This window comes from Triticum aestivum, chromosome 6B (genome assembly GCF_018294505.1).
Source record: "Triticum aestivum cultivar Chinese Spring chromosome 6B, IWGSC CS RefSeq v2.1, whole genome shotgun sequence".
NCBI lineage: Eukaryota > Viridiplantae > Streptophyta > Magnoliopsida > Poales > Poaceae > Triticum > Triticum aestivum.
In genome coordinates this window covers 479144928-479158276 of record NC_057810.1, presented here as the reverse complement: position 1 = coordinate 479158276, position 13349 = coordinate 479144928, and the positions used below count along the sequence as shown (strand labels likewise).

General features: G+C 44.8%; 1 protein-coding gene across 1 annotated transcript; it reads left to right on the top strand.

The window, feature by feature from the left end:
- The first annotated feature begins 2624 nt into the window (after positions 1-2624).
- LOC123137564 (bifunctional nitrilase/nitrile hydratase NIT4) lies at positions 2625-12265 on the top strand. The gene is made up of 5 exons (XM_044557374.1): positions 2625-3017; positions 7153-7344; positions 10744-11037; positions 11346-11627; positions 11729-12265. Exons 1-5 carry the CDS (start codon positions 2873-2875, stop codon positions 11896-11898), a joined length of 1083 nt encoding a protein of 360 aa, XP_044413309.1. The 5' UTR covers positions 2625-2872; the 3' UTR covers positions 11899-12265.
- The last annotated feature ends 1084 nt before the right edge of the window (positions 12266-13349 follow it).

Here is a 13349-nt window from a genome sequence, read left to right as displayed (position 1 = left end):
ATTGTGAAAACAATATGAAACTCAAATGTTAATTTGTGAAACCAATTATTTTCAAATGTGTAACAGTTAATTTTAAAAGAGTGGAACATGTTATTTCAAACATGTGCAATTGAAATATGTGTGTTTTTTTGTGAAGAAGCGAGTGGAAAGTGAAATTCATATTCTGAAAGTGAAAACAATATGAAACTAAAATGTTAATTTGTGAAACCGATTATTTGAAATGTGAAACCATTTTTTTAATTATGAAATATGTTCTTTCAAAAACGTGCAATTGAAATAGATATGATTTTTCTGAAACACGCCCGTGAAAAGTGAAACGGCAATTCCGAAAATGGAAAACAACATGTAACTGAAATGTCAACTTATGAAAATGATTATTTTGAAATATATAATAGTTTATTTCAAAATAGTGAGATATGTTATTCCAAAATGTGGAATTGAAATCGTTATGATTTTTGTGAAACAAGCTTATGAAAAGTGAAATGTGGGTTCTGAAAATGAAAACAATATGAAAACAAAATGTCATCTTGTGAAACTGATTATTTTCGAAGTGTGTAACAGTTTACTTGAAAATAGTGAAATATGGTTTTCCAAAAATTTGAAATTAAAATATATATGATTTATGTGAAATATGTTACATGAATTTTAAACCGACTTAAAATATGTCCAAAATCGGTCTTGTTTGAAAGGTATTTGTGACAGGAGTTCAAATATATAAAAAGTTTTGAAACCGGAATTTTGGTTTAAGAGATATGATGCTTTAAGTTAGCAAAGGTGAAATAAATGGATGAATTAGTATGAGGGAGAGAAGAGAGAGAATGGCAGCACATGTATGCAAACTCATGTACCATCTGACTAAAAGCTGACATTGGTGGGACCTCAGGTTTGATAGCTGTATATTCTGCGATAAATCACGAGTGGACATGGTGCCAAGCGAGGTCGGTATCCCGCCCGCCCATTCCCAAGTGATTCGTGCATATATTATACGGTGAGCATGTATATTCATTTCTCTGCACCATATCCAACCTGTATAGCTTTCGTATTTTGTCTGACAGGTCAGGTCTGCTGCATGCAAAGAAACCAGACGCATTGAATCACTCATTTGTTGCAACAGCTACCTGCACCACGCTCCCCTCCGTCTCTTTAATCCATTCGGCCCTGTTGCTTCGGTTGTCCAACCATTCTGCTCAGCGCTCGTTCTCGCTCTCTCTTGCAACCATCCTCCCGTTGCAGGTCAGAACCATGTGTTCATCCATGTCCAAGGGAAGCTCTCCACCACATTCATCTCATGTCATCTCCAACCAGGTCGCCTCGCTCCCTCTCATCCGTTGCCCTGAGTGCAAAGCCGGGCATGTGGTCTGGTTCATTTCAGGCAGTAGTAAACCCGGGGAGGCATTTCTACAGCTGTGATTGCCATGGTGTAGTAAGTTCATCATCTACTGTTCCATACATCGTTTGCACTCTGTCCGACTAACACAAATGAGGATGCAGACTTTGGAAGCGGAAGAACAAGTATATACAGTACTTGAGTGCTAGATGGAGCCACCTAACATAGCAAACATCCACCTTGCTTGGAAATGCTCATGCTGCCCAACCCTTCTTCATCAGTTCTCCTTGTTCATTTCTCACAGCGTGCCGCAGGCCACCACAATGTGTTCATCAAAGTCCCAGCCTATCTCCACACCTCCTGAAGAACCTTTTCATCTTGGGCGTTGCGAACATGCTGCTGATGGCCATGATCTGCATGCACAAATTCTGAAGCGACCCCTCGTGCGATGGATTTGATCTTGTTCCCATATGTACCCGGCGAGATGGATTTGTTGTAGTTCCTCTATGTACCCAACGGGCGATGGATTCGCTCTAGTCCCCTTATGTATTCTTCTTCCCTTCTTCTCCATGTACTGCATGTATCTGCCAGTCCCAGCTGCGTCATACGTACGCAGCAGGCTGCCCTATCAATAATACATGTCCATCGTTTGTGAGCATGAAGCATTAACTTCGGCTAATCGCGTGAGACAGTGCAAAATTAATTACTAAACTACGTAACGACCAGAGGCAGGGAGGGCATTGATCCCACCTGCAATAATGCTCGGCCAGCCGACATGCGATGGGAATCAATACACCCAGCTGCCATGCAAAACATTAAAGCACCCAGCAAGCCATTAATGTGTCATCAACGCAACGGCCTTTTCCATCGCCGGGGACGCGCACGTGGCTCGTGTATTCATACGAATGTAAATGACGCCCTGGGCCACACGGCATGGCGTATAACACGATGTATTCATAAAGCTGGTAATTAACCTGTCAAGTATTTGTGAATGGCCTATAATAAGTAGGCATCGCGACGCGCGGGTGGATGGACTGGATTACGGCAGCGCGTGGCTGCATGTCCCAAAAATTCACGTCCTTCTCAAACTAAAATGAGTTGTTTTTTATATTGCACAGTGCAACACTAATCTATAGACGACGGAGTGAACGACCAGGTGTCGGAACCGTGCAATTTTCCGCTTCGGGCAATACAGGCCTAGAAGCATGTGTGGTGCGCAATTTTCCGCTTCGGGCAATACAGGCCTAGAAGCATGTGTGGTGCATGTGGATGGAATTCTAACTCCCTCAGCTTTGTCGTCGTATCGTACCTACCATCGACCACACACCAGCGTGGAGACGTGGATTAGCGCTCTCTTTGTCCAGTAGGTCACTGACCCGGCGGCGGCGGCTACCCGGCGCTCTCCCTTGTCCATTCCGGCGCTCCCCGGTCCCCACTCCCCACCATGCCCGCTTCCCCTTGAATGCCCACCTCTGCTTCCAACCTCCACATCAAGCTCCAGTTCATCCGCGGCTACGATCGAGCGAGTTTCCCGAGCCCATACCGATGGCCCTGGCTCCCTCGGGCTCAGGCAGCACGCCGGTGATCGCCGAGGTAGAGATGAACGGCGGCGCCGACCAGAGCGCCACCACCGTACGAGCCACCGTCGTGCAGGCATCCACAGTCTTCTACGACACCCCCGCCACTCTCGGTAACTACTCGCTCACCGTTTCCCCTGCCTTAGTAAATGAATCACTTAAATTCTTTCTCTAGCCCTCCCTGCTGCTGCTCGATTACCTTCGGAAGAGTTACCAGCGTGTTGGATTAGTTTAAGTTGTCATTAGCTGAGATGAAACCATGGGGTCATGGAGATGAGATGATCGTCTAAACTTTTTTCGGTGCAGTTAATTTCTGAATCCGCGGGTGTTGTGACTTTGGTGTTGTGAGAGACACCAGTTTGTTGTTATATACCGTCGCTTTGCCATGACTGGCAAAACTTCTTTTTTGCATCGTGTATAGTGGTAGAAAAGGTTGCCTTCTCGGTGCAAAACTCAGTAATGCAATGGTGGAGACGGCTGTTAATGATGGTGTCTCTTGTATCCCTTGATTTTGATGCATAAGCCTTGTCTTAGCCTTCCTCCCGCAAAGGGATGTTCATGCTTCCTTTGTCCTCAGGGTAGGAAAACTAGAGTTGTTATATTCCTTCTGTTTGATTCATACCACTGAAATAATTGTAGGCAGCAAGGGTCGTCACTAAGACTAAGAGCTTCTTTAAAGACTTCACTATGATTTGTTATTCAACATATATTTGTACTGTTTGATGCCATATAAAGCTAGTTGGTAAAGAGTGGCAACAACATGTATGCTACATTTTCTTTCTTTTACATCATGTATTATTTACTTATTCAGTTGAAAGAAACCACTGTTGACATAAACCTAACAGAGATTTACCTCACTGTACCAAGCAAAATAAGAAGATGAAGCTGCTGCACCTTCTAGAAATTAGAATGTTTTCTTGTCCTGCAAAGTTTGAAGTTTATACGTTATTTCGTTTGAGAGAAACAAAAATGACAAATGTGCCTGCACAGATGCAAAAATGGATGGCTAAGATAAGGGGTATCATGTAGCTCAAGCTACACAAAACCACACTCAGTCCCATGGTAAAGTTCCTCTGTAGGTTGAGCTACATGGAACCTCTTATCTTCAGCCCTTCAGCATTGCTTTGAGATCCGTACTCTCCAACTAAATTGCAACAACAAGTTCTCTTTTTTGTTTCTTTCAAATGAAAGAACATATGGACTTCAAACTTTGCAGATCAAACAAACTTTACAACTTCAATGTGTGAAAAAACTTTCAGGTTTTTGGACCAACATAAATATGCAAAATGAGGATTTTTTGATTAAAAAAATAAATTCTAGCATTTTAAATGCATGCAAAAATCAGAAGTTTTTCCCCATAGTAATTAGAATGTTTTGTTGTCCTGCAAGTTTGAAGTTTATATGTTATTTCGTTTGAGAGAAACAAAAAATGACAAATGTGCCTGCACGGATCGCAGTGCAAAAATGAATGGCTAAGATAAGGGATACCATGTAGTTCAAGCTACACAAAACCACACTCAAGTCCCATCCATTTCCGCCACCTCTGCAATTGCCTGGCATGGGAACATAATTCACAGTTTGTTTTTCTGGATACATGTGGAGTACTAAGATTATTTTGTATTAGAAGAAGACCTAAGATAGTGCAGGTCTTACAGCCCACAAAGAAAAGCAGAAGGAAAAATAAACTACAAAAGGCTTGTTTGGAGGATGAGATGGCTATTTATCAGCATGGGTTATGTGTTGGGACAAACCCGGTCCAGCGACGAACGCCGAGTAGCTTTCGGCAGCACGAACGCCGGAGGAAACTCTCTCTGACACATACTCGGACATACAGAGGTGGAAGAAAGAGGAGGACACTGGATTTTTCGGCAACAAATGCCCGCCGCACGAACGGCATTTTTTTTCCGAGCTCAAAACTCGCTCGGCACCACACCGTACCACAATGGACTGAATTACATGGCTTAAATAGCCAGACTCACCGGCCACCCCACAGCGTGAACGCACACATAACTAACTACCCTGAAGTCTGGAGTCTAACAAACTCTATCCATGCACACACACGGACGCTCACCTCCTAGAATATCTCAACCACATGCACCCATATCCATCTCATGCATGCACGTAGCTAACAACTTAACCAGCTAACTCAGCCATGCATAGACTAACCAACTCACGCACGCACGTAGCTAGCTTATCCATGCAACAAAGTCATGATTATCCTAACAATCTCCTCCTAATCTTGACTTCCATCGCCGAAGTTGTTGCAGTTCCCGCCGACGTTGTCGCCGTCGCCGCCGCTACGGTCCCCACCACGCTTGACGCAGCCTCCAGCCTCTTCCTCGGCAACACACGTTATGCTCCTTCTCCGCCGACGACACACGCCCGACTTTCCGGCGACATACGCCGTCTTCCCCGATCTGGTTGCGGCGACATACGCCATCTCCTCCGGCTCCGGCAACACATGCCAGTGACAGCCACAGCGCCACGCGTCTCCTCAGGCCGACACACGGCCCGGAGCTTCATCGTGCAGCCGCCGCTGAAACGCCGCCACCGCCGGGCTCGTCGCGTGTCGTCGTCGCAACACGCTCGCTCAGGCCTCCACGTCCGCCAAGCTCGCTGCGGACTCACCGCGTGCCGCATCCGCGTCTGCCATGGCCCCGAATCTTGAGGCTTTGATACCAAATGTTGGGAGAAACCCGGTCTAGCGACGAACGCCGAGTAGCTTCCGGCGGCACGAACGCCGAACGAAACTCTCTCTGACACACACTCGGACATACAGAGGTGGAAGAAAGAGGAGGACACTGGATATTCCGGCGACAAACGCCCCGCCGCACGAACGGCGCCACGCCGACGAACGGCAGTTCTTTTTTTCTTTCGAGCTCAAACTCACTCGGCACCACACCGTACCACAATGGACTGAATTACATGGTTTAAATAGCCAGACTCACCGGCCACCTCACAGCCTGAACGCACACATAGCTAACTACCCTGAAGTAGGGCTCCAAGAAAAGCTCTAGGCTCGTGAGCCGCTCGAGATCGACTCGTTTTTTGGCTCGATTCGAGATCGACTCGAAAAGAAATGAGCCGAGTTTGAATACTTCATGTAGCTTGACCAAGATACAAGCCGATCTTGAGCTGATATTGGCTCGCTCGATTGTAACTCGATAGCTCGAGATAATATCATTATGTTAAATGATCATGTCATATATTAAATGGAAATAAGATAATTTATTACCATATATGATGCCCATGATTTTTCTCCAATTTATTTACCAGCAAACATGGAAGCTTAATTAAGTGCGGAGAAGATTTTGGCCTAATTATGGCACGTAGTCGACTATGTGTTAAATATCCAGTTTTTCTTTGGCAAAAGTTCCCAGCATATGCGCCTTCGGTTTCTACAGACTAGTAAAAAACAAATATAATATGACAAAAATTCATTCGAATTGTTGCATTGCTTATATTATCTTTGAAACTAATAAATTCTAATATGTTGGTCGATTGTGCTTCTTTGGTATGGTGATGGAGTGACTTAGTTCAAGTTCTATGACAACTCCAAGATCATCTCCGACCTGCATTATGTTGCAACTTTTTATGATCTTTGGCCAATAATTTGTTTTCCAAATTACTCGTATATGTTTGTCATGAATCATTATCTTATGTTGATACTAGACTTTTCGTTATGAGAGAATAAGTCAAACTACTTTGAAGAAATTTATATTATCATGGTCTTAATTGGAATACTATTTTTAGTGCTTTCTTATGTCATGTTGTGCCTTATCTAGTTGGAATAATCTCCATAGATTTATATTTTTTACCATCACATTTAACTCAAAACTAGCTTGAAATCGACTTGAGATCGTTACAAGCTGAGCACGAGCCATGTTCTACAACTTGATCTTGAGCTTCACTCAGTTTGAGCTCGCTCAAATTTTGATATGAGTTGAGCCGAGTCAAGTCCAACTCGCTCGAACTCGACTCGTTTGCAGCCCTACCCTGGAGTCTGGAGTCTAACAAACTCTATCCATGCACACACACGGACGCCCACCTCCTAGAATATCTCAACCACATGCACCCATATCCATCTTATGCATGCACGTAGCTAACAACTTAACTAGCTAACTCAACCATGCATAGACTAACCAACTCATGCACGCACGTAGCTAGCTTATCCATGCAACAAAGTCATGATTATCCTAACATTATGTGTATGTGTATCTATTGCTAATATCGTTATTTCCACTGCAGATAAAGCAGAGAGACTGATAGCAGAGGCTGCTGGATATGGTTCACAGTTGGTCGTGTTCCCAGAAGCTTTTGTTGGTGGTTATCCTCGTGGATCCACCTTTGGCTTTGGGATCAGTATTAGTATGACTAATCCACAAGACAAGGGAAAGGGTGAATTCCAGAAGTATCATGCAACTGCCATAGATGTGCCTGGTACGTGAGAATGTAATGCAGTATGTCCGCTTTCTTTTTTCAACTATTATTTTCTTATTGCCGACTACTGTTAACTTCTAAAGCACGTATGTGTTATCTTGCTAATATATTCTTCCTTGCATTTGCTCCTGTTGTTAGTCTCCCTTTTTGTGTCTGACATATGTGTAATTTGGAGGACAGCTAGCATCTGCTTTTTTCATCTTTAGCATGAAGCATATCTGCATATCAATAATTGCTTTACAACCGAGTCATGTCTTCTTAGTATTGGCCAGAGGAAGAACTGATTTTTGCAAATGCATATTGTTCATGGCACTCTTTGGTTCTGAAATGGAAAATCAAAGATCTTTTTCGCATACTTTGGTGAACACTACAGAAATGTATTCGCGAAAGAAAAAAACACTACAGAAATGCGGTTCCTATTTGTTAGAGTTGTGTCGAATATAGTGTACAAGGTAGGTAGGTTACAGTTGGACTATGAGTTGTATTGTGTTTACATAGGATATGGAGTCGTGTCCTAATAGGACACTTGTATCCTAGACCTCTCATATATAACGGGGATAGACACACAATGTAATATATGCCAACATAATAGCACAGACGCGCAAGAGGGAGCCGGCGGCGTGTGCCGGGCGCCCGGGTGGCCGGTGTGCGGTATTGTGACGGTGTCACGGAGAGGAGCGCCCGTAGTCAGACCCCAGGGATGTAGCCATATCGGTGAACCTCGTTAAAAAATCTCAATGTTGTGTTCGTGTGATTGTTTGGTCCTCGGATGATCGACGGTATGACTCGGATTTATTCTAACAAGTGGTATCATGAGCTAGGTTGTTTGGAGGCTGTGTATTGTTGATCTAGAGAAGAACACGTGAAAGCTGTTGATGGGATCTAGCGAGATGCAATGAGTATGATTGGAGACATGGCAGCTGATGTTGTCAGCGTCGGTGGATCAAGGTTGTTCTTGAAGATTTGACGACGGCGTCGTGTTTGGAAGAAACCCAAGCACCGCTGTGGTGGGCCATCATAGCCTTGTGCGGAGCGGCCCTTGGCGAACAGTGGCCTGACAACGTGCGCTACAAGCGCGTGGTGCAGTACGATCGATCAAAGCAATTCAATGGAAAGCAGTGGACAGAGATTTGTTTTGGAAACAAAAGGAGACCGAGTCTCCATAGACACGGACAGGCAGGTAAATCAGTCGGCGCAAGGGAAAAGATCCGTCAAGCGCGTTGGCAAGGCAAAAGCAATTAGCCAGCATCGGAATTGGTGCCAAGGGAACTACTACCACGTGTGAAAGCCAAGAGTAATTCTTGATTGGAATTTGCTACCTGTACATCTAGGTGTACTTGGCCATTACGTGAGAAGAATAGTTATTTTCTTTCACAGGGTTAGTCATACAAAGAACCACGGTACCAACGGTTACTAGGTTTAAGGTGGAGAAGTTTGTCCAAATTAAAAACCTTGGGTTATGACAGATAAGGGTGAAAGATTTGTTGGCATAACAGAGATGCTTGAAGGCGTTGCGGGAAGTCATGTCAGCTGAGATGGAATTATCATGTGATGGATGGAAATTCGCGTAAGACGATTTAGGAGCCTCGGGCGTGTCGTACAGTCGAACGAGATCGGCTGGGTCAGACTAGACAGTCTGACGGATCGATGCAAGTCGGTTGGTACAGAAGACGGTGGTGGGATCGGCGACAACGACATAGGAGCGTATGCTGATGGTGACCGACTTCTGGGCGTGAAAACACGTGGCGCAGGTCTGAGGGCATGTGTGACTTCGACAAGGCTATGACACGGGGTTGATTCAAGACGATGCGCACATGAGAGCTTGAAGTCCACAGGGCGCGGGGGTGGATTGATCATCTACCATGAAGTCATGTTGAAGGTGGAGCTGGATTGAGGGGCTACGGTGTAAGGATCCAGAGAATCAAAGCCTATTCAGCAAGGGATGGAAAAGCGAGGGACACGTAGTTCGGACTGGAGCCCAGTGGTCTGATGGAAGCGTGAAACTCGTCAACGGTCGGGGATGATCGGTGGTACTCTGCAGTGGAGGTTGAGTGGTGTGGGTTCGCGACCCTTGAGACTCGACCGGGACAGCGGAGGCTTGACGCGGTAATAGCGGCGAGGCGTGCGGTACGCACGGGGACATGGAGACGGACCAGGGCTCTGGTGGTCATACATGTGGTCAGACAACTGCGAATTTGACTTGGGATGACTACAAGCAATGGTGAAATTCCTTCAAGTTTCAGACAGGCGGTCAAGAAAGAAGCGGTGATGTTGAGTTCAGGTAACTCTTATGTGTGACACCCAATATGTGAGTTGTTCACTTTCACACAGGTCAGTGATCAGTGTGTGATGACGTTGGACTGGTACTCTAAAAGTTGGGAGCGCAAACTAGAGTAATGTGGAACTTAATTTTGCTCGAGTGTTGATTGTGGTCAAGAAAAGAAGGGACTACAAGTTGCAGGTGGAGTCATATGGAGTCTTTGGACTAGCAGCGGAACTCACGGGATAAGCTCAAGTCCAATGTACATGGAAGTTTGACGCGTTGACAAATTCAAGGTGGTGGAGAATATTCGCCAAGGTGGAATTTGTTAGAGTTGTGTCGAATATAGTGTACAAGGTAGGTTACAGTTGAACTATGAGTTGTATTGTGTTTACATAGGATGTGGAGTCGTGTCCTAATAGGACACCTGTATCCTAGGCCTCTCATATATAGCGGAGGTAGACACACAATGTAACCTATGCCAACATAATAGCACAGGCGCGCAAGGGGGAGCCGGCGGCGTGTGCCGGCGCCCGGGTGGCCGGTGTGCGATATTGTGACGATGTCACGAGGAGGAGCGCCCGTAGTCAGGCCACAGGGATGTAGCCATATCGATGAACCTCGTTAATAAATCTCGGTGTCGTGTGCGTGTGATTGCTTGGTCCTCGAATGATCGACGGTATACCTCGGATTTATTCTAACACTATTAGACTGTCAAGGAGTTCTGAGAAGGAAGAAATTGTTGGATGAAATCCTCAAGGCTAGACATCGAGTTAGTTTGTTGAGAATAAATAGTGTTAATATTTGGCCATTCGTTGTCTTCCTGATGCAGTTTATGAGTATAATTTTCCAAAAGATATGGACAACCGTCTACTATAAATCATTGATAATTTGATACCTCATACCCCGTACTACTGCTCCAGCAACATTTTATGGTCATGTTCTTCAATCTCTGCCGTGATTGTCACACAACTCCACATCTTACATATTAATTGTTTTAATGGTCCATTTATTCTCCACTTTTTCTTTTAGCACAGCTAACAAGTTTTTCAGCTATTTCATTAGTCTCAAGTGTCAACATATGGTTTGTGTCAACTACACCACACTATGGATCTTCTTACTGACAGAACAGCCTGCAGGTCCAGAGGTGACACGCTTAGCTGCTATGGCTGGGAAATATAAGGTCTTTCTGGTAATGGGGGTGATTGAGCGAGAAGGTTACACACTGTATTGTTCAGTGCTATTCTTTGATCCTCTAGGTCGGTACCTGGGTAAGCACCGCAAGCTGATGCCGACGGCATTAGAAAGGATAATATGGGGATTTGGAGATGGATCAACAATTCCTGTTTATGACACTCCACTTGGAAAGATTGGAGCCCTTATTTGCTGGGAAAATAAGATGCCACTTTTAAGGACAGCACTGTATGGTAGAGGTAAGGCTCTTGTTGGAACATGTATTTTCTTTTATGCTAATTTAAATGAAAGTCTACAGCCAACATTTTTTTAGCATCAATACAAATACAAGCGCTCATATACACGCGTATACACTCACCCCTATGAACTTGGAAGTACAACAACAACCTTGCAAGTGCCATGGCCTCATGAGATGATAAGTTGATAACCTTGAAATATATCCTTGTGTGCAAGTCAGATAGATAGGTTAATGTTGAAGATATGCACTGGCATCTTATGTATGGAGGTACTACTTCGAATTTTTCCTAACATCTTGTGCTGTGTGCAGGTATTGAGATATACTGCGCTCCCACGGCTGATTCAAGGCCAGTGTGGCAAGCTTCCATGACACATATCGCCCTGGAGGGGGGATGCTTTGTGTTGTCGGCAAACCAGTTCTGCCGCAGAAAGGACTACCCTCCGCCGTCCGAGTACGCATTTGCCGGTTTAGGAGAAGAGCCTTCTCCCGAAACCGTTGTCTGCCCTGGAGGCAGCGTGATCATTTCGCCGTCAGGAGAAGTCCTGGCAGGTCCCAACTACGACGGAGAGGCGCTCATCACAGCCGACCTTGGTAAGGCACTAACCAGATACTACATGCTCTCTGTGCATACGTTTTTGTACCCGGTTCACAGTTCGTCTTAGAAGATTCTGATGAAATGCCCTTTTGTGCAGACATGGGAAAGATCGTTCGGGCCAAGTTTGGTTTTGATGTGGTGGGCCACTACGCTCGGCCTGAGGTGCTGAGCTTGGTAGTGGATGACCAACCGCACCGCCCCGTGTCTTTCACCTCTGCTGCTGAGAAGACTCCGGCTGCCAAGAGCGACGGCACCGCAAAGCCCTGACGACCATCACCTCAGTCACAAGCAGTTGTTTATTATCTATCGATAGTTTTCTTTTTGTGTGAAACGACTTCTATCGATAGCTTAATAAGCCGATGAAATGTAAGCTCGGATCGCCCGCATGCCTGATGCCCCTGTAAGTTTCGCTGCTTGTAAACAATTAGCTGAGGCCTGAGGCCCGTTCACCGTGTGATGCATCTGATATCCACTATGAGTGTCCTCACTCCTCACACTTGTTCCCCTCCCTGCTAGTAACAGAGACATGCAAAAGTACTCATGTGATTCCGAGCTCTAGTGATACCGGATGGATAGTAAAATCCAAAAAAAAAAAGTAAAAACAAATGAAAGATCTGAATTTTTTTTTGGATCACCGGAGCTCGGGATGTCCCAGAGAGATGAATATTTACTAGAAGCTGTCGCGCGCTTTGCCGCGCTGTTCTTCATTCGCCGGGTCAATTTTTTGGGTGGTCATAGCATGATTGATCGCTGGACTACACACTTCAGTTATGATGGGCACTTTGCTGCATAACAAAATTGGCTTTGTTGATCATATGTTGGCAAAAATGTGATCCATACGTCATCAGGAGCAAATTCCATATTCCTAGGCTTCTCACACAAATTTTTAGTGGGTTTAGCTAATGCAATTGATAAAAAACAGAATAACGAAAAGTATGTGATATGTATTCGTTAATTTATCAAGATATGCACTATAACCAATGTACAATGTGTATACAACAATAATATCATTAGCCACTGGCTAGATATGCTTTATTTAAGCCCACTCATAATATTCCCTCCAGCTTATTCTCATGATGAAAACATATCAAATATTTGCCTTCAAGATAATGAGTCAAAACATTCGGCCCGACAAAGTGCATGCTAAAATGGTACACTGCGCAATAAGACATTATACACATATACATGTCCCTGAAACCGTGGACGACCCAGGAATGGTTAATCTTTCATGAACAGTATGTGGAAATTATAGGATGACTGAATATTGTGTTGTTTCTATTGTATTGATCCGACCTTCATATGGGGTATATATAGAATACATTGTGAGGGAGAGAGACTTGAAGTAGAGGGCAAGTCGTACATGTTAAACCTATTCTATCTCTAATTCCTACCTCTATCTTAAACATAATTATATTCTAATATTCCCCCTCAGTCGTAGCGGGAGTGAAGCGGACGATTGCGACTGAATTTGTAGTCTTGCGCTTTCGTCGTCTTCTCCACTGCACCATCATCAACTGCGTCTGATGGGTTGACACCTAGGGCGGTGACTGCGTCCCTTCTGGTGCCTTCCTTGTCTCTCCTCTCTTCCCTCCCGCAGTCACAGCGGGAGTGGCGTGAACGTTGGTGAGGACGCGGACACTGTTGACTGGAGTTGTTGCCGATATGTTGTTGTAGACGTAGCCATTAATGTCAATGTCGAGGTAACCGATCATGATGAT

Bases quoted from the DNA above. Each gene is read 5' to 3' on its own strand.
- LOC123137564 (XM_044557374.1), top strand. From the start codon at position 2,873: ATGGCCCTGGCTCCCTCGGGCTCAGGCAGCACGCCGGTGATCGCCGAG. The intron at 7,345-10,743 runs GTACGTGAGAAT...AACAGCCTGCAG, and splicing joins AACTGCCATAGATGTGCCTG to GTCCAGAGGTGACACGCTTA. The intron at 11,628-11,728 runs GTAAGGCACTAA...CCTTTTGTGCAG, and splicing joins GCTCATCACAGCCGACCTTG to ACATGGGAAAGATCGTTCGG.